General features: G+C 39.4%; 1 protein-coding gene across 3 annotated transcripts in view; it reads left to right on the top strand.

The window, feature by feature from the left end:
- LOC146514913 (receptor-type tyrosine-protein phosphatase zeta-like) overlaps window positions 1-25224 on the top strand; it is a 91917-nt gene that overhangs the window by 51234 nt on the left and 15459 nt on the right. For 2 of the 3 annotated variants that reach the window (XM_085169036.1, XM_085169035.1), the window contains exons 10-17: window positions 3656-3782; window positions 6486-6526; window positions 6618-8955; window positions 13297-13435; window positions 19726-19808; window positions 22742-22827; window positions 23554-23574; window positions 24582-24678. In XM_085169036.1, the coding sequence (XP_085025162.1) occupies window positions 3656-3782; window positions 6486-6526; window positions 6618-8955; window positions 13297-13435; window positions 19726-19808; window positions 22742-22827; window positions 23554-23574; window positions 24582-24678 (2932 nt within the window). The remainder of the gene's footprint in view (window positions 1-3655; window positions 3783-6485; window positions 6527-6617; window positions 8956-13296; window positions 13436-19725; window positions 19809-22741; window positions 22828-23553; window positions 23575-24581; window positions 24679-25224) is intronic. The other variant, XM_085169037.1, reaches the window with a different exon arrangement.

Raw genomic sequence — 25224 nt, 5'->3', positions numbered from 1 at the left:
TCTATTTTAGAAAGTGTTCTGTATATTTTAGATAATAGTTTGGGGGATTTAAGAGTAATCCACCCTTTTCCGGCTGAGGGCCATGGCCTCAGATTTGGAGGTGCTGATTCTCATTTCCACTGCTTCACACTCTACTGCAAGCTGTTCCAGTGTGAGCTGGAAGCCATCATACATTAAGGCTAACAGAACCACATCATCTGCAAAAAGCAGAGATGTGATTCTGAGACCACCCAAGTGAAAGCCTCTCTCCACTTGGCTAGTTCTAGAAATTCTGTCCATAAAAAAGGGCCTGTTGCAATGGGTCAGACATCCCATACTCCTGAAGCACCTCCCACAGAACACTCTGAAGGACATGGTTGAATGCCTTCTCCAAGTCCACAAAATATATGTAGACTGGTTGGGCAAACTCCCATGCACCCTCAAGTATCGTTGAGAGGGTAAAGAGCTGGTCCAGTGTTCCACGACCAGGACGAAAGCCGCATTGTTCCTCCTGTATCCGAGGTTCAACTAAAGGACGGACTCGCCAGCACCATGGCATAGACTTTCCCAAGGAGGCTGAGGGTGTGATCCGCTATAGTTGGAGCACACCCTCCGGTCCCTCTTCTTAAGTATCCGTCGCATGACAGTTTGCCAGAATTTCTTCCTTTTCCATGGCCTCTCCAAACTCCTCTCACACCGGGTTTTTGCGTTAGTCACTGCCTGAGTCGCGTTCTGCTCGGCCTGTCAGTACCTCTCAGCTGCCTCTGAAGTCCCGCAAGCTGACCAAGCCCAATAGGACTCCTCCTTTAGCCTGGTGGCTCCCTTCACTTCTGGTGTCCCAACATTTGGTTCGGCAGTTACTACCACGACAGGCAGCAACCACCTTACAGCTGCAGCTCAGTGCAGTGGCTTCAGCAGTGGATGTGCTGAACATGGTCCATTCAGACTCAATGTCCCCAATCTCCCTTGGAATGCTGTTGAAGCTCTGCCTGAGGTGTGAGTTGAAGATCTTGCAGACCGGACCTCTGCCTGGCATTCCCAGCTCACCCTCATTATACATTTTGGTGCGTCAGGTCTGTCCAGCATCCTCCCCCCCACCACCTGATCCAACTCACCACCAGGTGGTGATCAGCTCAGCCCCTCTCTTCACCCAAAATATTTCCACAGGTCTGGTGATACAAAATCGATCATCAACCTGCGGCCTAGAGTGTCCTGGTACTACATGCACTCATTTACACCTTTATATTCGCACATGATGTTTGTTACAATTGCGGTTTGCACAGATATCCAGTAACAAAACACCACTCAGGTTCAGATCCGGGAGCCCATTCCTTCCAGTCACACCCCCTCCAGGTCTCACTGTCATTGCTTACATGAGCGTTGAAGTCTCCCAGTAGGACAACAGTCCCCATGTGGAGCACTCTCAAGCACCCAGGGACTCCAAGAAGGCTGGGTACTTTGAAGTAAACTGCGCATAAGCGGAGACGACAGTCAGGACCTGTTCTCTGACCCGAAGGTGCAGAGTGCAAGCCCTCTCGTCCAGAAACCCCAACATACAGGCAACAAGCCAAGGGGATACTAGAATACCCACCCCAGTCTGCTGCCTCTCAGCAAGGGCAACTCTAGACTGAGACAGAGTCTAGGCCCTCACCAGGACCCCAAGCCATGCATTGAGGTGAGCCCGACTATATCTAGCAGGTACCTCTCAACCTCATGTACTAGCCCAGACTCCTTCCCCACCAGAGAGGTCACATTCCATGTCCCAATCACTAGTTTTGGTAGTCAGGGTTTGGTCCGACAGGGCCTCTGCTCCTAGCCGGCACCCAAAGCACATTGTACCCAACACCTACGGCACCTCCTGTGGGTAGTGGGCCTACAGGAGGATAGGCCCATGTCCCTTTTTCGAACTGTGCCTGGCTGTGCCCCATGGATGCCAATCGGGCACCCTTCCCGGGCCTGGCTCCAGTGAGGGGCCCTGGAAGGGTGAACTGTTCCCTTGGACTTATTCGATTCAATTCAGTTTTATTTATATAGCACCAAATCACAACAACAGTCGCCTCAAGGCGCTTTATATTGTACAGTAGATCCTACAATAATACATACAGAGAAAAACCCAACAATCATATGACCCCCTATGAGCAAGCACTTTGGCGACAGTGGGAAGGAAAAACTCCCTTTTAACAGGAAGAAACCTCCGGCAGAACCAGGCTCAGGGAGGGGCGGCCATCTGCTACGACCGGTGACTTATACTCATAGGGGTCTTTTGAATTCCTCATTGTTTGGTCCCTTACCCAGGACCAATTTGCCATGCGAGACCCTACCAAGGGGGACAACATAGCCCCTGGAATCCCTGGAATACACAAACCCCCTCCACCACGTTAAGGTAGCGATTCACAGAGGGGGTGATATTTTTGCCAATTATATTAACCATTGACCTCTATGAAGCCTGAATAAGCAGCTGTTGCACAAATGATAATCACCGAACCTCTAAGAACTGTGCACTGTTTACTACTACTAAAAACTGTCTTCTCAAAAAGGTGTTCACTAGGCTGCTCAATGTTTTTGGTGTGGATTTAATGGTAAATAATTCTTAGCCATATTGTCATTCCATAGTCTAGGGAGTATGTTGAAGTTCACCTGTAGGCCAACACAAAAGTATCAGCCTGGATTTTATGTTAGACAATAAACTTTGTGTTGAAATAAAAGTTTTATGACACTTCCACAATATGTGCAAGATACTTGCCAAAAGTAAAATGTATTTTTTGACAAATGATGAATGTCTGCAACAACTTCTGTGGTGTTTAATCGCAAGGTAGCAAATTAAATAAGTCGTGGACACAGAAAATTTTCAGCATTAATATCATTAGGTGATGAGGTAAGGATGCTTACTTACACTCATTAGACACTTTGTTAGGTGCACCCGTTGAACTGCTAGATAATGCAAATATCTAGTCAACCAAATCACATTGCAAAAGATGAACATTTTCTCAAAACAGAAAATATCCAGAGAGTGGCATGTGTTTGGGTGAAAATGCTGTTAATGCCAGAGGTCAGAGGAGAATGGCTAGAATGCTTTGAGCTGATAGGATGGCAACAGTAATTTAAATATCTACTGGTTATAACCGAGGTATGCTTAAGAGCACAGCATGTTGAACCGTGAAGAAGATGTGTTACAGCAGCAACAGAAGAAGGCGACAATAGTTGCTGCTGTCAGCTAAGAACAGGACCCTGAGGCTATAACTTGTAGGGGATCACCAAAGTAGGACAACAACAGACTGGAAGAATGATGTTTGGTCTAATAAACGTAGATTTCTGCTGCAAAATTTGGATGGCAAAAATCCAAATTTGGTAACAACATGTACCTGCCATGTAAAAAGAGCCAGCAAATCTGTGGCAGCTGCATGATGCTGTCATGTCATATGGATCAAAATCTCTAAGAAATAGGTATAGGAATTTGTCTACAACAGCGGTCCCCAACCCCTGGGCCACGCACCGGTTCCGGTCCATGAGTCATTTGGTACCGGGCACTATCCTAGTTTTATGATAGCTGTAACATTCACTTGTACACTGTACTTTGACCATGATTTAACTCCTTGTGAGTGAAATAAAGACATGCAAATGACTGTAGAGAATGGAAGTAGGTAATCTTGGCACTGATGTGATATTCTTTCACCAGGGTGCGATACTTGATGACCTCTTGGCCAACACCAGTTATATGATCCAGGTTGTGGCGGTGTGCTCCAACGGTCTGTACGGACGTTCAAGCAACCCACTGATGGTTGTCATGCCCATTGACAACCCTGGTAAGAGCAAGCGTGCCCATCACCAGGCATAACCACAAAATCTATTAATTGTGAAATAGTAAGGCTAGTGCAAATTGTGACTTTATGACAAACCTGCAAGATAGCCAAACCTGTATATTATAAAATTAATTTGTATTGAACCTTTACAAAGTGTAAAATAATTGGTTAACACTTAGTAATGTTATTGGTCACATTACTATTACTAAGTCATCATTTGACCATATTTTAAATATATTCCAGTCACTTTTACATATTATTAATAATTAATAATTTCAATTTCCTCTAATAACATTTTTTTTATTTCATTCAACATTTTGGTTTGTTTTTATTTTCATCATTTTCTTTTGCTATTCGCTCTTTACATTTTTCTGTTGTTTTATGGTCATAAATGGAATAAACTGCATTAGAAGATAAAAGCTTATAAATTACCACACACTAACAAGGTCACTTTTGTAACGGAAACATCTGGATTTGGTTGAGGCTAGAGAACTTTTTTTTTTCCGTCTAAAAGGGTTTTGTTTAACCTTACTTAACACAAAGACCTGAAGCTGAGGAAAAACTGCTTCAGCCCTTCAAACTAACTAAATTGTTACTGAAATATGATCATTAGGGTGCAATTAATTAACTTTTTTGGTTTCTTACACATTTTTCTTTGTAAACAATTTATCCCAAATATTTGTCCTCGCCTAAATCCTGAATAAATATTTCTTGTGTTTTTCCTCATCTCCTTTTCACCCTACCCATTTTACCTTCCTTATGGTTGTACACATGTAACTGACTACATTTGATTTAACACACAAAAACATGTTTCATCTTGTCTGTGTTTTTAACTGTTTCTTTAGATTCTTAAAATATACTCTTCCTGTATTTAGAGTTAAACAATATACTTGGTTTAAAGAGTCATTTTTAGTGTTGCAAAGCTGCCATCTTTGTTTTGCTGTCATTCACATTCACATGGCATCTGTTCTGCTTCCCAAACCTTTTGTTTTTGCAGCCTTTTGTTTAGTGAGGACTGGATTGGCAGTTATAGTGACTTTGTATTTCAGCTGAATTTAATAATAAATAAACCGATATGTGTTCTTACAATCAAAAAGATGAAGTATCCTATTATCCTGTATCTTATTGTAACATTCTTCAATATTCATTAGATTTACATAAGTGAATTTTTCCTAACTTGGGTTTTGGATACATACTAACATTCTGGCAGTCATAGCTGCCTAGAAATAGTTCTGTCACAAAAAAACATAGAAATCGACATCGTACCAACACCTTATTATGTTAGTATTAGATTACTACTATTAGATTACTACTTATATTTAAGTAGCATTACCTTATTTTCAATTATATTGTAGGGTCTCTACCTTCTAAAGTGCCTTGAGGCAACTGTTGCTGTGATTTGGCACTATATGAATAAAACTGAATTGATTATGGCATTTACAAGATTGTGAGGAATAACTAACAAGGCAACGTTTACTCACCTTTAAAATTAGTCACTTTTAAAATTAAAAAAATATTTCAGACCGAGTAAAGTGTATAGCATAACTTTATTACTGGACTGGTTGCGCAGGTCCTATCATGCTACCACACTGGAATTCACTGAGCTCCTGAGAGCAAACCATACATGATTATAGTAGGAATTTTACGATCACCAAATGAAGTATGTTCAAAATACAATTCCTGTACAGAAATTTGCAAAAGTGTTATTTATGATCTATAATGATGATGATATGTGTTCTAGGAAAAAATACTGATGTGTATTTCATTTGTAAATGCCATGGTGCTAATGTTGATAAAGTTAACACACATATCATTTCCCTGAGTCTTCTCCATCAAGCCTGTTTCTTTAAACTTGTAAAACCTCACTTCATGCTTCACAAACAAGTCTGATCTGGTCCTTGTGGTGTGTCATTTAGCTTCAAACAGGTAAGAGCCACTAGCCCACCAATTACACACCTGCCCCCTTAAATCCCCACTGTGTGCTGTCTCTGAGTTCAGTCAGCTTGTGCAGCATTAGCAGATAACTCTCCTTATGAGTTTGTTTTATTCCCCTTAGGGAACAGGTAGATCCAGTCTGAAAACAAAAGTTTGAGACAATCGGAGTTAAAGAAGTAACTTGAAAGCTTTTTGTTCAGATTCCTTTCTGTAACTTGTCTAGTTTTACAAGGATGAAACAGGAAAAACTACAAGTTGCAAATGCTTTATGTGTTTGTGTCTTTTGGGGATAATTCCTGCATGCAGGTACCTGATATGTTGTCACCATTTGTTTTTTTCATAAATTGTCATTTTATCACATGTAGTTGTCTGAATAATCATCCTCTTTTTCATATTCTCCATATGGTTTTTTGTATTGTCCTTTTTTTCTATCCCGAGTGACACATTCCCATTCTGATTATTGGTCCTAGAATAACAAAACTAAATGAAAGGATTAATTGTCCAGGAGCTTACCTGTTCTTGTCTGAGATGTTTTCGTCTGTGTTTCCAATTTGTTATGACCTTTGTTACCTATTTCTGCTTTTTCAGCATTTTCTTTCTTTGAACATTGTTTTTAATTCTGGAAATTAAAAATAACATGAATATAAGTTGAAGGAAACTTAAAGCCATCCTGAAGAAAATTTAAGCTAGATTTATTTTGAAATCAAGTGATTTATTCTAGTTCTTGTTTGCATTGTATATAACTAATGTTGCATTCTGTTCCCTTTCTAGAAAATGCACTGGATCCAGCTTCTTATGAATATAGTAATGAGGTAAAAACAAAAATCCTTTTCCCCATCTCATTGTTTAATTGTAGAATTACTGTTACTTGTCAAAGTCTGTAAACCATACTTTTACCAACAGGTCAAGTATGATCCAGATCTTACCTGGGACGAAATAGGACAAACTAAGGACTACGATCTGGATTGGAGTGCAACAAACTTGCAGAGGACAACAACTTCTGAATCACCTTTTTTGCTTTTGCCTACTATTAGAACTACAACAGTAGAGTCGGGTCACAGGAAAGTTTCCAAGGATCCAGTTCCTCCTCTTAGATCCACTCAATCTGGTCAAGTGTTGAGCAATTCTGAAGAGATGCAACAACATAGTACCTCCATGTGGTCACTAAAAATGACCCTGCCACCAGAAACAAGGGGAAGAGCTAACTTCAATGCCAATGCTCTGTTTAATTTAACCAAAACAACCAAAGAAAACTCACTTCATACCACCACTGCTCCTTTGCATCGCACGATAAAAATAGATGGTGTTCATGGAGGCATTACCCTAAATGGAAAAGGCAAAATAAAGGGAGGTATAAGTACCACTGCTCCCACAGTCACCACTTCAAAGGCTGATTACATTAATAGAGAATTAAGTCAACAAGATTATTCTGGAAAAGTAACTACCACTACTCCTACAATTACCAGTGCAAAGACCAAAGAAGGTAATGTTTCTCAATCAGGCAACACTGCAACCAATGTCTTGTCTCATATAAGTAATGTGAGCAGCACAACATCGTCTTCTACATCCTTCATCCAAACCAAGACTGATCCACGTTTGTCACGCCCAACAAACAAAGACAACACCACTGATAGAAGTCTTTCTACTAAGCCCAGAGGTATTCCAGAGATCCAGGCAGAAAGCTCAACTTCCAAACCTTCCTCTTCACCTACCAAAACATCTGTCCAATTAAGCCACATTTTCGTGCAGACCACAAAGCCACTGTCCAATGGTGAGAGCCTATTTGTGTTTCCCTCAACTTCCTCCTCCTTCACCTCCTCTCCTTTGTGTGACGCCGTGGATTCCAGCTGTGCCTCTTCCACCTGCTTGCATGATCCTACCTCCTCTTGGCCTGTATTGTCTCCCTTGGACTCACAGCTTACTGCTACATCCCTGTCACCTGTCAAAGACCCAGTTTCCCAGGCTTCAGTCTTCACGCTATCGGCCTCTACCCTGCCTTACCTCCCTCACCCCTCACACTCCCTGTCTGGTTGGGCGACTGACCCTGTCTTTCATGGTGTTGGGTTTGATGATACTGATAGCAATGATGATGTGTTGTCTGGATCTTCAAGTAATCCCTCAGTATTTAGCAGTACACCTCCACTCCAAGCACTTCTAGACCCATCTGCTATTGTTTTCACCACCAAGCTCTCTGAATCTTCCTGGGATCAGTCTCTCTCAGCAGCATCTCTGTCTGTCATCCCCACCCTAGAACCTTCGGTTCATCTGTCTAGTAACCGCTTCCTTTTTGACCCTACCCTGGGATTATCTAGTTCTTTCTCATCTGTTTTTGACAATTCAAGATATGCCACAGGGAAAACAATAGAGACTTTTCTCAAAGAGGGCAGTGGTGACAGGTTTCCATTAGTTAGCGATGTGCATGCCCTGTGTGACTGCTCTTTGGAACCATCAGCATCCTCCCCTTGGTTGCATTTGTTAAATGTTGAATTGTCCTCCTCAGCCTGGGACTCTATAAGTTTAGAGCTTTACTCAAGTTTGGGCTTCCTTTCAGCCACTCATGTTGACTTTGACAATTTTCTACACTCTTTATCTGTGGTGGGCTCTGATGGTCTGTCCTTAGGTCAGCCACTGTCATCCCGTAGTGCTATCTTGCCTTCATCATCTTCTTCACACTCCCAGGTTCTCCAAGCCACCCAAAGTGACCTGCCAATTTCTGTTGCAGCCACAGCATCTGCCATCATGGAATCCTGGTTCTCTGTATCATCTGTGCTAACTCCTTCACCCACAGCCTCCCCCACCACTCTCGCTTCAGAGGGACAGGTGATAGACACCAGTACCAGTGCATCTGGCTCAGGCCTGTTCCCCGACTCCCAGGAGGGCATAGATCAGGAGTGGGACATGGTTCAAACTTCAACCTCTGGGGAGAACATGCTCCCTTACTCGATGAACGTTATTAGCAGTGCTTCCCCATCTAGCTCCTCAGAGGCTGGCCAGAACCCAGACGATCTGGATGAACACTCCTCAGCATTTTATTTTGAAAGTGAGAGTAGCAATGCATTGGGCTTCAAGGTAGGAGACACGACAACAGAAGCAGTAACCTCTGCTTCACATTGGTCGCTAGGTAGGGAGGAGGGGAGCAGCTCAGGGCAGAGTGAAAGCCTCTACGACAACGACACATCTTCTGACTTCAGTATCTCTGAGCACACAGAAAGGGAGTTGACAGAAGAGGAGCCAGTAGCAGGTAAAACAAAACAAAAAAAAAAGCTGCCAGTGCGCGGGGGACAAAAACTTCACTGCATTTGCAATTTTGCCCTGGAAACTAGGAAACACATGCTTTGTTAGAAAGAATTTTGAACATCCAAAAGACTAATCTACTTCTCTTCATTTTTAAGAGAAGAAAAAGAAAACGTCATTTATAATTTCAGTCTGTTAACCTCTTAAGCCCCAAGCCTACCTGATCTCCTGCCTTTTGCCCCCGTATCAGGGGGCGTTGGGGCTTAAGAGGTTAAAGCAAAATAAAGAAAATTCACTTAACTATACAGGCCCCTTAACTATAATGAACCTTTCATTACATTCTTCAATATTATTTCAGATATATTTATCTTAATAGACTGCATCCAGCCATATATTTTTTTTCAAACTGCATATCAGGGATGTAAATAGCTCCACTTCCATGTGAAGTATTTTTCTTATTTAATATAATTCTAATGGAGCCTCTCTGATGACATGTGAGGCAGTAAGATATTCATGTCCACTAATAAAGAAGAAGATGCGAAATAGCAGGAGCCCTAAACGCTGCACTACATTTGATGACAGAATAAAACCTTTTAAAGAGGCCACACTATCATGAGATAGAGACAGAAAGTTAAAGAATATCCTGACAACAACCAAAATTATTATTGTAATTTAAAAAAAAAATGATGACATGTTGTCTAGCTTTGGTCATCAAGGTTTAGTGATGCTCAAAAACCCTAAACACTGAAATGCCTTTTCAAATGTTGCTTGACATGGGCACCAGAGGGCAGCAGAGCTGTTTTGATCTTCAAAGTGGTTCACATATCTATATTATCTTTATATTGTTTCAGCTGCGCTATGTATAGGTTGTAAATATCAGTGAAAAGTGATTTAAAGTTGTAGTATTTACAAAGTAAATCAAGTAATGAATAACAGAGAAAGATTTTCCCTTCCTGACAGGCTTTGATTTTTAGTTTATTTAAATGAAATTCACATTGATCTTATTAAAATCTTGCTGCAGGTGGGTAATATCATAATTATTATTCCCGTTACTTCAAAGTTGCATAATAATAATAATAATTCTTTAAAAAACTTGAAATATATTTTTTTTGTTGGTTGGATTTTTCTTTTTTTTTTAAAATTTCATCCATAAAGCTTTGTTCGTCAAAGTGTCCTTGAAAATACCAAAATTCTATGATTAAAAAAAAAGTTTTCACATGGTCTTGTTGTAGAAGGTCTTGGTGTGTTACTGCACTAATAACAACAAAGGCCAAATGTTTGCAAATGGAAAATAAAAGTAGTGGGTCACACCTTTTATTTTATTTTTTTTTTCCAAAATAAGGCCTGCCTGGTAGCTAAATATATGTTAGGGGGAAACCTCCAACCTTTTTATTTATTATATTTGTTAAGAGGGGGTTTTAAGAGTGTTGGTTCCTTAACTCACATATTTGATTTGATTTGATTTTTAATTTTTTGAGTTTAGTCTTCTATTTCAATTTCCTCATTGAATTGACTAATATTTTTCCTCTTCTAGTAATTAGTCCAAGGTTTAAAACCGGCATAAAAAGGTGTGCTGGATGAATGATCTAGCGCACCACAAACTCGATATGAGCTGGTTAACAGGTCTGACCCACTCATTCATGACAGTACAGGGTCAGTCTGTGCAGGTCTAGCAAACATCTTTTCAGTCATGTGTAGTTCACACTATTGTTGTTTTTACAGGCTGTCAGAAAGGATGGTTTAGCGGCTAAATTCAATTCAATTTTATTTATACAGCGCCAAATTACAACAACAGTCACCTCAAGGCACTTTTATATTTTAAGGTAAATCTTACAATAATACAACAGACAAATGCAAGCGCTTTGGCAACAGTGAGAAGGAAAAACTCCCTTTTAACAGGAAGAAACCTCCCGCAGAGCCAGGCTCAGGGAGGGGCAGCCATCTGCTGCGACCAGTTGAGGTGAGGGGAGCTGCTGAGTGACCTCAGGTTCAGCCATCATAGGTTATGTACTTTGAGGAATCAGTGATGGACTTTTCATTAAAGGCTTTTGTGCCTCCCTGTGTTTCAAATGGTTTGGCAGGTGTTTTTATCGTGATTAATTTTGTATTTGTACAGCACATTAGTCAATTTTGAATGAGGGAGAGCATTGTGTTTTGAGCTATAAATGTGTTTTTTTTCTTCTAAAATAGATATTAGAGGTATGAGAATGTCCGACGTTGTTTCATCAACACTTTGAGTAAGCCAAGAAGAGCTCAGTTATATCTCAGTTGCTTCTTTTTTTTCTTGTAAGTCTTCAAATTATTAATTATTCTTCACGTTTTTGGGGTCACCATTAAATTTGTATGTGTTACCTGCCAAGATGATGAAGTACAAAGGGATAGTACTATAAGTTATAATTATTTTTGATAATAATTTATTTTGCAACAAGTTTGGAAGTTGGTCCACAACTTGTGTTTAATTAATCAGATGTGAAATTTCCATTTGAATCATGTTTCAGTTGAGTGAAATGTTGTTTAGGTCTTCCACAGTGTACATTTCTATCCACTTTTACAGGAAAGATGCACTGTGGGTATTTTTCATATATCATTAAAAATAATTAGTGAAAGCTCACAAAAATAATACCTAACACCTGGAAACAGAAGAGCACAGTGCAAAGAAATCTGTGTAACCTACGATGCTGTATTACCATTTTGCTACGTGCTCTAATGCAGCGGTCCCCATCCCCTGGGCCACGGACCGGTACCGGTTCATGAGTCGTTTGGTACCGGGCCGCAAGAGTTGAGGCTTGGGTGTGAAATTTATGCTTTTCAGGGTTTTATCCTTATTTTCTTTATCATTTTTATCATTAACTTGGTTTTTCTGGGTCTTTTCCCGTGTGTTATGAATAAATCTCTATTTTTTTTGGTACTGGTTTTGTTTTGTTGTATTTATCCGCGGCACCTTAAAGGCCAGTCCGTGAAAATATTGTCACACGTAAACTGGTCCGTGGTGCAAAAATGGTTGGGGACCGCTGCTCTAATATATAAATAAATAAATTACTTACATATTCACTTAAGTACAATGAAAAAAGTCGATACAACCCCACAAGAGAAAGGAAAGCCTATTATTCTTGGAGGCCTCATATTGAAGTTTTGCAAATGTGACATCAGAAAACCCTTTTGATGCTGATTTTTAATTCTTTCTTTTACATTGGACCATCTATGGTTGTTTTCCTATTTTCTTTCCTCTACTTTTAAATGTTCCATGCTTATATGCTCAAAGTTTCAAATATACTTCAGGCAAAGTTGTTCAATTGAACCAAGTGGGAGAGTAAGAATAGTTTGTTGACAAGACCTGATTGATAAAATTATGATTTGCTTGACTAAATATGTCTAAATCTGTGGGATGTAATATATTTTGAAAATGAAAGAGCAGTTAGCAAGCAAGCAGAGGACGTTATTTTTGGATTGGCAGTCGATAGTGTTACATTTGATATACAGATTTGCTGAAAATGCAGTAAAGTCTGAAGGCAGGTTATAGAGTTAAATTTTAACAGGTTTACAAAAAACTCAAGGCAAAAATGGCCTGGCCTGTATTTGTATAGCGCTTTACTAGTCCCTAAGGACCCCAAAGCGCTTTACACATTCAGTCATCCACCCATTCACACACTGGCGATGGCAAGCTACATTGTAGCCACAGCTGCCCTGGGGCGAGGCGAGAGGCGAGGCTGCCGGACACTGGCGCCACCGGCAAGGGCAACAATGCTCTATTTAAGGTTTCACAACATAAATTTACTATAAATTCACTAATCAGTGTACGACCATCTTGTATATATATTTTATGGATAGGAGGTCAGAAATATGGTGACTTTAGAGACTACACTTTGGATTCTACATGGGACCAATATTTTTATACTTTCTTTTGCATTATTTCCATTGATTCTAGATTGATGTTGACCCTGTGGTTACATTTCAGGCAAAATAAGCAAAAATTTAAATGCATATGCTGACTGTCACAAAAAACAAAAACAAAGGAAAAGCTGGTTAAATAGTGAAAAACATGTTTGAAATAGTCATATTCTACCTTTTGTTTCACCTAATATTTACAATTTAAATGTATAAAAATACCATGACTATAATGACTTTTTTGTAATTAAAAGTTAACGATATCCAGTTTAAACTGACAGGTTTAAAATATGACCCTGACTGGGTTTGTATGCCACTGGCATATAGTGTTTGTGGCTCTGTTGACCAATTTTATTATACTTATTGAGCCTTCATCTAAAAAGTAGGTGGGTTTTGACTTTTATTTCTGCTCTCCAGCAGCGTTTTTTTAGTTGCCAACTCTTTTGGTGTTATTTCTCTGCAGATGCTAGTAACAGCAGCCACGAGTCGAGAGTTGGTTCAATCAGGGAACAAGAGAGGAAGGCTGTGGTTCATTTGGCTGTCATCTCCACCCTCACCGTCCTCAGCCTGATTGCTCTCATCTGTGTTCTCGTCTACTGGCGGTAGGTACTGCCGGTAAATCTGCATATAATGGAAAACAGTTTATACATGCAGGATACATAGTACAATTTTATAATCCCCCATCTATTTAAAATTTACACTTTATGTAGTGAGATTCTTTTAACACATTTACACAGGTGGTTTAGTCCAAAGGTACGTGAGAGTTGTGAACAATATGGTTAAAACAAAGGCTTTTTTCTGCAGCCTGTTGTGCATTTACCATGAACATGGTGATGTGCGATAGAAGACCACTTCCCACCCAAATTGTGCTCCATGTGAGAATGATCCAGACAACTTGTTATCCATAGGAGGGTCATCCATCGTGGGTAATAATATCATGCAATTATTCTTGTACGTATGATACAAGATTAACATCAGGAAGAGACATGACATTGGAATATCATTTGAAATCATTGAAAAGTTCATTTTGCCTTTTCCTGTACCAGTTTTATGTCAAAAGTGCATTTTTGTTTACTGAAAATACTGAAAAACGCTAACACATTTAGCATCCGACTTATTGTCTAATCCAAATCCTCCTCCAATAATCTCATGATTTTTGTCACGTTTTCTTTTTCTAAAAGGTGTTAAGAATATATTCCTAGTATCTATTAAAAACACGTATGCATAATCCCCATCTCCACTGCCCGCCTTCTAACCCAACTACACTTCACATATATCTTCTGATGATCAACGTCAACCAGAAGATTTTCGCATTTTTCTGGGAAACCTAATCTCTTCAAACATGGCCTCAATCTTGATCATGCATCGTATTGTGTGTTTTTATTTGTGTTTTGGTGAGCAAATACACACACTTCACAAATAATACCTTCTGTTCATGCTGTTTTGCGGTTGCCAGCAAACTGAATGAAGCCTTTCATCTGTTACTGCAGCTCTCTGTTGATTCACTTTGGATAACCTTCAGAGATGCCATTTTTATTTATTTATGGAGACATATGAAATGCTCAATATGAAGCAAACTGAATTTTCTTTAAGGATTGTCGTAGTTTTTTGTTTGCATGCTTTGTTTTCTCCTCGTCACAAACCCCAAACTTTTTTTTTGTCTTGTTTTGACAACAAATCTTGAAAATCTTCCTGACTGTGAAATACCCAGCTCCAGAAATCCAATCAAAGACACGCTGTCAAATGCAGTGTAAACATTTTTAGTTATTTTTCACAGAGTACATTTGTCATCTGCCATGTTGAAGATAAACATATTGCTCTTGTTTGGCAATCAGCTTGTTGTTGTATCCCTAAGACTGAGCAGTGCTAAACTGGTAATAATCTGTAGAGCAGGAGGATTAATCCTTAATAAAGGATGTGATTTGGCTGCAGTGCTCTGAGCATCACTCAGAGGAGAGCGTCCTGGGAGGGCTGCAGGATCGAAAAGGACATCTGACTGATTATGTCGGATAGAAGGAATCGTATCAGCTTCTTGTAGGGCGAGCAGCAGGAGGTCAGACTGCACTAATCCTCCTGTTGTTGTGTCCTCCTTCACTAACTCACAACACGGTGCTCATTTGGCCACTGCTGCTGTGCATTTGAGATGAAGCAGGGTGAGAGGATTTCGATTGACTACAGAGTTGTGGCGAGGTGAGAGTTGTGCAGCAAATCAGGATATAGCTAAACAGTCTTTAAAGGTTTGGATATGCGCAATATTAATATTTATCCTACATCCAGGATGTGGATGGTAGCTGTTTTCAGTTCAGAGTGTGTGACTGTGTGTTAATGAGGTTGTTACTAAGCTGCAGCTCAGTTACTTAATTTAATCTGAGCTTCTCACAAGTTACTATAATCAATATCAGTATATAATCAATATAATTGCATTAAGTAATTTCTATGGTGTTATATGTATGTCAAAAGTCATGTGGGAGAAAAAATTATTTAATTGCACGAGTACTAATTGCTACTCGCGCAATTAAATTCTTGTAAATTCAATAATGCACACATACAACTCAGAAGCCATGCGTTGAAATAAGCAATCGGGTATGCAAGACTGCATTTGCGTGCGCTTCACGGTCTTACGGTTAGCTCTGTGCTCGAAGCTGAATCCTAATTGCTCCAACCAACTGACCTTTGGCCATTTGGAGGGCGGAGCCAAAGGAAAAGTAGCCCTAATATTAAATCCTAGTGTAGCAGTGGAAATTACATTACTGCTAAAGAAATCATTAAAACTAGAGTACTCAAAGAGAAGTTCTGAAGTCTCTGAACTCCTGTTTACATTACCACACACCTTTTAAGATAAAATAAAAATCATAATGAGTTTCTAAGAAAAGGAAAAATATTTTTTATTCTTTTATTCTTAATTAAATTCATTTTCCAAAATGTGAACAAATAAGGTGTGCTCCACATGCTGTGGGTCCAGGTTTCATTATTTAATCCAGGTGCTTTGAACAGAAAGTCTGTGGAGTAGACAGGAAAAAAACGATGTGACAGGCTGTCTTTTTACAACACAACACGACAGTAGTAAGTAGCTCATTTTCTGATCTGAATTAGTGGCCGATAAAACAGTTAAGGTTTTTACTATGATTTTGTGTAGCAACCTAAAGGGTCAAACTACACACCATCCTTGTAGCTGCTGTTTGCTATGTGGGCTAAGTTTTCATACTTTGTGGTCATGTCAGTCCACTACGTAAGAGTTTTACCATGTACCATGTTGTAGATCCTTAAATCTGGTGTCTTGCCCTGGACTTGCAGACCAAAGGGAAAGGCTATGCATCTGTCTGTTCGCACTGCTAAAATATTTGTACAAAATACTTGTACAATTGTCTTTTTAAAAATTATTTTAGTTTGATAAGTTTATATATTTATTAGTTGATATATTTATATACATAGTTTATAATTGTGTTCATAATAAAAGCAAGAAAATATTAAAGAACTAATTCTACTAGGTGGTTAGATTTGTGGTTATTAGTAAAATTATTATGATTTATAATATTAAATATTAATATAATTAGAATGAAACTTTTTGCAGTTGCGGAAGAAGTATCTATCCCAAATCCTATACTTAGATAAAAGTAGTCATACTACATTCTGTGAAAATAAACTTTTAATGAAGTGCAAATGTTCTGCATTAAAATATGTCAATCTCTATATAATTGTTTGTTTTTAACCTGTACTGTCAGGCAGGTTTAGCGACAGAATCATGGTCTGAATGCTTTGTTGTGCCAAACACATTTGCTTTTTCCAGGACGAGCGCTGTAGACTCTGGGGTTAATCGTTTTGTTTTTATAAATTGTGTTATTATCTGTGTGGGTATTATGCCAGAGTGGACAGTGGGTGAAGGCCAGGTTGCCGAAAGGCAAGAGGAGAAGGCGGAGGAACTGAAAAAGAAAAGGGACAGAAAGAAAGAGGGGTGGGGGATAATCAACGACCAGTTGGGAGGAGCAGGGAGAGGAACCACCCCCAACCCACCCCCAATAACGCCAGACATGCGTGTGTGCACCACAAGAAAACTGTTGATTAATTTAGCTATGCATTTTTATATTTTTGTCTTCCAGGTGCTGTATGGGGTTTGGGGTTTTTTGTTTCTTTTTTCTTCTCTTACAGGTGCAGCATTTGGCATCACATTTCTATTTGCACTCTATACTTATTATATTATATTATTATGTTTTTCCTGTTTTCTCCCCCCTTCCATTTTTCTTTCTTCTGCTGCCTGTCAACTTAGACAAGGTCATAATAAACTATATACTATATTACATATAACCTAATAACTAAAATAACACTAATAGAAAATGATAAATAAACAGATGAAAGAAACACATGAAGAAGAGGAGCCTATAGAGAATTTAGAGAGCTCATCTTAGAAAAGCAAAATGTGTTTGGCATATTTTTGGATTCAGATCATAATGCTAATTGCAAAACCTGCCAGACAGGACTGAATTTTGAAAAAATAAATAAATGGTAAATGGACTGGTTTTTATATAGCACTTCACATAAACACTCAAAGAGACTAGGGGTTGTTGTATCCCCTCGGATTGCTGCCAGTCCATTTAGGCTTTCGCCGCTTAATGAGGACGGGATTTGTTCCCAGTTCATTTGGGTCGGGGAGCAGGTACTGACTGTTGTTTGGCATAAAAGTCCAAGCAACAGTTTAGCCTTCTTGGAGTCCCTGAATGGGGTGATCAAGCTGCTACACCTCATTACTCTGTTGTCCTACTGGGAGACTTTAACCCTGATATAAGCAATGATAGTAAAACCTGGAGGAGTGTGACTGGCATGCACAGCCTTCCTCATCTGAAACACAGTGGTGTTTTGTTATTGCAAATCATAATTTGTCCATAATGAACACCATGTTTGAACATAATCTGCAAAGGGTGGACCAAAATCATAGTATACATATATGGAGGAGGCATATGGAACTGAAACTAATCCTTTTAGCTGCAATGCTGCCTAATGTACTATACAAAGTATTGTAGATCAATTAAATTTGTTGCTTTGGAATGTGTGAATAACCATTCAACTGCCCAATGCTGGGAACTATTGGAAGTCTACGTCAACCACTTGACTACCCTGAATTATGAACCCTCACTGATGCGACTGAGACCACTCAAGGACTCTGACTGGCATTAAAAGCGAAATCATTTAAGGGATACGGCTCCTATACTCCTTTCTGCTTATAGCTCCTGTTGACCTAAACTGTGTCATTTAAAAGAAAAAGAGAAATCTTTAATCTCGTAAAGATTCCATTTATCTGGATGCAGTGTTTTCAGTAGGAGAAATACTTTATCCGAGTGAATTAACAATCATGAAGCTGATTTTGTGGCTTATTGTTGCAGTGGTAGTAGTTTCAGTCATTGTGCATCTGTACTGTTCGGCAAACACTAGCAGTCATCTGAGACTAAAGATTTCCTTACCTTGAGTAAGTTGTAGAACAACTATCTTTAAAAAAAAAAAACCCTAGACTGAAGAATTAATATAGAAGTAGAATAAAGTAGAAATTATTCTGTTTGGTTTGGAAACTTGATGCAGGGCTAATTAGACTAGATTAGTGGACAGTGGGGTGCTGGCGTAAAAACCTCTAAGACCTGTTGTTTTTGTTAGTCAAAGTAGTTTCTCAACGTATTTGTCATTAATCTCCAGTGTTGGTCAAGTGTTGGTCAAAAGTAATCAGTAACTAATTACTTCCCCCCCAAAAGTAAACCCGTTACTTTACTGATTACTTATTTTCAAAAGTAATTAGTTACTTAGTTACTTTTTAAAAACACGATTTACAACCTGAATAGGTAATAAAGCGATAGATCTTTCAGCCCAATTCTACTTTTTCTGCATAATCCATCATACAAAATGTAATCAAATGAAAAAGTCTCTTTTTAAAATTTGTTTTAATCTTTTAACTTTATGCATCAAGCAAACATTAAATTAAATGCAACATTCTCTGACTGGAAGAAATTTTTTAACATTTAAGCCTATTTTCTACATATTCCAGCACATAAAATAAAAATTTTTGTGTTTACACTCACTCTTTCAAATAGATGCAGGTAAAACACAGCAGAAAATAAATAAAATCAAAGGCTCAGCAGTCCTGTTGCTCTATTTTCACCTGTATAGAAGGAGTGGGGCAGGTGGAAGTTTGCCCTGGTACAGGTCAGAGGAAGGATCTGGGAGTTTCACATTCCTGTGGCAGCGCACTCGGTGCTTGCTCGGAAGTTTAGGGGTTTTTTTCGCTGTAAAAAGAAGTTTTCTTCCCACGCAGTGAGCAGTGGACACTAATGTTTTTGTCACTTTTTACGGAATCAAACTCAAAGTAAGCTCAGTACTTCCACTCTTTAAACGCTGCACAGTCATATGCTCTCCCGCACTCGATATATTATCCATTGCTGATCTGCACGCAGCTGTTGCCATGACCGTCGCACTCGCTTACGTCATTGTCATGAGACACTCTCACAAAGAAATCACAGTTTTATTAACGCAGTAACGCAGCATGCTTATGGGAAAGTAACCGTAATCTAATTACCTTTTTTGCAATAGTAATCCCTTACTTTACTCGTTACTTGAAAAAAGTAATCGGATTACGCGTTACTGCCCATCTCTGTTAATCTCAGAGGTCAGCTCTGATTCAGGTTTTTTTCCCCATCTGTGAAAATCCCTGATGCCCATGTCTGGCCGAGACAGTAGAGAGGTGCTGTCATCTGTTTACAAACCTATTAACATCTTATTTACTGGTGTTATGGGGAGATTATTTTGTATTTTCTAAAATCTGGGCTAATGCTAAATCACGTGAAAGCAAAAAGCATTTCCTGCCTATCAGTGCAATGTTGATTGTCGTCTAAAAGAAGTGTTTGTTTTTCTGCAGGTTGTGTTTCCAGTCGGCTCACTTTTACATCCATGACAGCTGCTCAACCAGAGTCATCACAGCACCAGACACTGCTATATCTGGTAACATGCACACATCGTTTTGTGTGTGTCTGTGTGACATATTACATTGACATGAAGTTAAAACCCAAAATTAACATCTTAACAACGTAACATAAGCCATTTGAGGACTTACATACTAGAAAAATTGCCTTCATTTCAAAACCAATATTATACTCTCAATTTTTCTTAAATATCCTTTCCAGAAATTTAACAAACACCCCAAGTTGTCAATAAATCTCTTCACTTTGCATGAAAAACAGGTCCTTAATTTTAAAAAATGTTTTGTTTCTAAATTTTCCAGCCGACAGTGTAAAGATTTATTATCTAATTAATAAATCTTTATCTATTATAATAATATCTATTTATTATATAAAATTTACCAAAATGTCATTAGTTTATGGAGCTGTCCTCATTTTGCTGTAAAGTTCTCACTTGTTTAAAATATTGTTTGTTCTCAAAAAGTAATATTTTCACAAATGTAACAACTTTACATTCATCCATTCATCCATCCATTTTTTCCACTTATCTGGAGCCTAAGCAAAGAAGCCCAGACCTCCCTCTCCCCAGCCACCTCCTCCAGCTCCCTGGGGGAACACCAAGGCACTCCCAGGCCAGCTGAGAGCTATGATCTCTCCAGTGTTTCCTGGGACATGCCTGGAACACCTCCCATGTCATGCCCATGCCACCTCAACTGCCTCTACTCTGGGCCCTTTCCCAGATGGCTGAATGCTATCTTAGAGTGAAGCCAGCAACCCTTAGAGAAAGCACATTTTCGTTTCTTGTATCCGCAGTCCCATTCTTCGGTCACTACCCAAAGATCATGACCATATGTGAGGGTAGGGAGGTAGAACGACCAGTAAATTGAGAGTTTCGCTTTTACGCTCAGGTCTCTATTCATCACGATGAACTGGTACAGTGTCCACATCACTGCAGCCGCAGCACCAGTCTGTCTGCCAGTTCTCTGTTCCCCTCTCCCCTCACTCGTGAACAAGATGCCCGAGATACTTAAATAGACTTGGAGGTACTGATTCTCATTCCCACTGCTTCACACTTGTCTGCAAACCACACTCCAGTGCGAGCTAAAGGCCACCACCTGATGAAGCCAACAGAACCATATCATCTGCGAAAAGCAGAGACGAGATTCTGACACCACCCAAGTGGAAGCCTTCCGACACTTCGGCTTCCGAAATTCTGTCCATAAAAATTAAGAACTGAGTCAATCACAAAGGGCAACTCTTGTGGAGTCCAACACCCACTGGGAACGAATCAGAAGGATCGAATAGCTCATAGCAACAGGCCACACACCGCACACTTCCAAAGTACCACCCACAGAATACTCAGAGGGACATGGTCAAATGCCTTCTCCAAATCCACAAAACACATGTAGACGGGTTGAATAAACTCCCATGCACCCTCAGGTATCCTTGCTAGGGTAAAGAGCTGGTCCAGTGTTCTACGACCAAGCCAAAAACCGCATTGTTCCTGCTGGATCCAAGGTTCGGCTAATGGATGGACTCACACACTGTGTTAGGTTTCTTGTGCACCACAGAGGTGACATTCTATGTCCCATTCGCTAGTTTTGGTAGCCAGGGATCAGTCCACCAAGGTCTCTACCCTTGGCCACCACCCAGCACACATTGCATGCGACCCCTATGGCCCTTCTTCGGGCTGTGCCCTGCCGGCCCCCATGGGCAAAGGCCAGACACCACCAAGCACTTGCCGTCGTTCACCCTCCCCAGGATTGGTTCCAGGACGGGGCCCAGTATATCTATACTGGGGCCCCGGGATGATGGACTGTTCCCTAGGTTTCTGTGAATAGGCGTCTTTTGAATCGCTCTTTGCCTGGTCCTTCATCCAGGACCAGTTTGCCATGGGAGACCCTACCAGAGCACAAAAGCCCTCCTGACAACATAGCCCCTGGCATTCCTGGGACACACAAACCCCTCAACAGATTCACGGAGGGGTTATGCATTATATTCAAATATTTAAATACATTATCCTTGTTGTTGTTTTTTTCTAGATTTAGTTCAAATGTTTTTTTCCAAATTCAGTCTACTTGCTAGTTCCTATTAGTTTCCAGAGGTGCATATACGCGTGGCCTGCCTTGGCACTGTATCCCTCAGTTTCTCTTACTCGTCTCTTTTTTCCTGAGACTTGGTGTGCACTCTGTGATCTTAAGTTTGCACAAAGAGGGAAACTTTAACTTCTGTTTTCAACTTTAAAGCCAAATTTAAAGCCAAATGTCATTGTATTTTATTACATGTACAATGTGCAGGATCTAACCCAACAGTTTTCAAAAAAATTGGTTTCCAACATGCATGTTGCCTTTTCCAACATTCACAGGGCTCTGTTCCATGAATTCATCCTCCATAGTCATAATGTCAATGCGTGTGTGTATGAGGAAGAACCTTCTGGGAAAAAAAGGACCTGTACTGTGACCTTTACTGTGGTGGTCAGTAGGCCATCAAGCCCTGAAACACAACTAATTTTAGTGCCATTGCTGAGAGTGCACCCAATATTCACTGCCTAAAATAGGTGTGCCAAGCTTGTAATGACATACTCATAAATACTTAAGGGAGTAATTACTGCCAAAGGTGCTTCAACAAGGTATTGACCAAAGGCTATATTCATAGCCGGATTTATTATGTTCATATTCACATTGTTTTCATCATTTATTTTTAATAAATTTGCAAGAATTTGAAATTATGTTGAATTTTGAGTTTAAAATTAATTGAATAGGTTTTGTATAAAAGCTGTAGTGCATACTTTCTGGATGCATGGCATACCTGTTTATTTAGTTAAATGTGTTATTATCACAACCAAGAAGTCCAGAAACTTTCTTTTTTGTATTACATAATGGACAAAAAATTGTTATTTGGAACATTTGTTAGTTTTTTGTTTTGTTTTGTCTTTTGTCATTGTTGTTTTAGTTTTGTGGGGGTTTTGTTTCCTAGGTGAGCACAGGGCTTTTCCAGTGAAGGACTTTGTCAAGCATGTTGCTGAACTTCACCACACTCAAAGCTTCAAACGAGAGTTTGAGGTATGACAAAGATTCAATTAATAATACAATTTTACAGTGGTGCAATAGTTATAGCACAGAAAGACCGCTTTCATAGGGTGGATTCAAACCCAGGACCTTGTTGTTGAGCTCAGTTTGGATTTGATAAGCAGAAGATTGATGGAATTTTAGAAGTTTTATGTTTGAGTAGTTGTGTGAATGGTGTTAAGCTGGTTTTATGGTCCTCTCAAATGTGTCCATCCATGTACACTACTGGGGACAGAGGGGGAAAGGGCTTTTTCACTGTACTCAGTGGCTAACTGACTGACCAACAACAATGCAAGCAAGAGTGGCCCACAGACCAGTTTTACTCTCTACTCTCTACAGATCACAATGTCGTCTATAAACATAATCAGAATCTTGCCTAACCTCATCTGTCAACTTGTCCATTGGGAATGAATAAATAAATGAATACAGAAAACATTTGGGCAACCGTCATACTGACAGTTCGTGAAGTTGCTTTGAGGCACATCCTATAGTGCAACATCAAAAGTGTGATATGGGTTAACCCTAACAAATCAAAATGCTGATGGGAAAATATTTACAAACAGTTTAATTTGATTTCTCCTTCATGTTTGCAGGAGTTTTACTGTGACATAAAGCTATGTGGATCTGTAATTTGTAATTGTAATTTGCCCTTTTGCACTTCTCTGGTTTTTGTTACGGAATTGTCCTGCTTGTCTGCTGCTGATTCACCCTCAACCTTAGACACTGAAGCCCAGTTACGAGGTAAGCCCCTGTCATTTATTCATGTTGCTGCATACCACCAGATGTGTATCTGTTTTGTATTGCACGCTGTTTCTTTGTCATAGTATCAGTAAAGCACGTTTACTCTGTGGCAGCAGTAGAGGAATGCATGACTGCATTATGTGAGCGCAGAGTTATTACAAAGAGTAAAATGTGTGCATAAAGGTTGTTTCTAGTTTCAAGAAATCCAACCAAAATCTGTTGGAAATCTGTTAAAATCTCAAAATCTTTTCTTTTAACCATGAACTGTTTTGGAAAACTAGTTGTATGAAGTTTTAAAATACATACACTATATTGGCAAAAGTATCCACTCATCTGCCCTCACACGTATATGAGTGACATCCCATTATTAATCTGTAGAGTTTAATATGATATTGGCCCACCTTTTTGCAGCTAAAAAAGCTTCAGGTCTTTTTGGTAAGGCTTTCTACAAGGTTTAGCAGTGTGTTTATAGTCATTTTTGACCATGCTTCCAGAAGCACATTTGTGAGGTCAAACACGGATGTTGGATGAGAAGACTCTGCTCTAATTCATCTCAAAGGTATTCTTTCTAGTTGAGGTCAGGACTATCACAGTACCACGCTGAAATTCACTGAGCTCCTGAGCGTGACCCATTCTTTCACAAATTTTTGTAGAAGCAGTCTGTATGCCTAGATGCTTTATTTTGTACACCTGTTGCCTTGGAAGTGATTGCAACACCTGAATTTAATGTTTAGATGGGTGAATGAATACTTTTGGCAGTAAAGTGTATCTTAAAAGGGAATCTGATGCAATGTTTATCCTTGATGGTCTGATCCGCAGCTATTGCAACAGGTGTGTGGTAAGTGGTTTTGAGTAGAAAGGCGCTTTCTATCACAAGTTTATTTTACATTGTATGGAATGTAAATTGAAATCTGCCAGTGTGCAACTGTACTCACTTATGATACATTTACCGAGACTTTAAGTTACCTTTGAAGATTCTAAGCTTTGCTCTGTGTGCATGTTTCTAGGAGGCACATATGTGCACTGTGGACATAGTGATGTCTACTGACAACGCAAATCATCCAGACAGCAAGACTGAAAACAGACACAGCAACAATTCGGCCTGTAAGTACAGGTTCAGACAGTGTGATGTGCTTCATGTTCAAGATTCAGAACAGTTTCAGATTTCTAACTTTTACTAAAGGAGTTATTTTCATCTCTTAATCACAAATAAGATAGATAAAAGGCATAACATAGTTATGATTATGTTAGGTATTTTAGGATTGTTAAGATTTTGCTGAGCCTGTGTGCTCTGCTAGTGTTTATCAGATGCAAACTAATGTTTCTGTTGAGTTGAGGTTTTAAAAGATTGTTTTTCAGCCAAAGTTCTTTTCATTAACAGGTACACATAACTGTTATTCAGAAACACATACAGTTGTAAATACATGGTAAGGTATGTGTGGCCACAATACTCAACAGAGCACCACATATAGATTCTTCCATCACTGAAACTAGTCCCACAGTGCTATTGTTTATGACACACTGAACAAAACTATAAGGATTAGTAGTCACAAAATGCAGTTTTTAATTGATAGTTTCATTTATTAGAGAAAAAATCTACTTAACCTACCTGGCTCTATGTGAAAAAAGTAGTTGTCCCTTCTTGTTAAA

The sequence above is a fragment of the Neolamprologus multifasciatus genome, chromosome 7, assembly GCF_963576455.1.
Source record: "Neolamprologus multifasciatus chromosome 7, fNeoMul1.2, whole genome shotgun sequence".
NCBI lineage: Eukaryota > Metazoa > Chordata > Actinopteri > Cichliformes > Cichlidae > Neolamprologus > Neolamprologus multifasciatus.
Note: the sequence above shows the minus strand (reverse complement) of the source record. Positions and strands in the feature narration are given on the sequence as shown.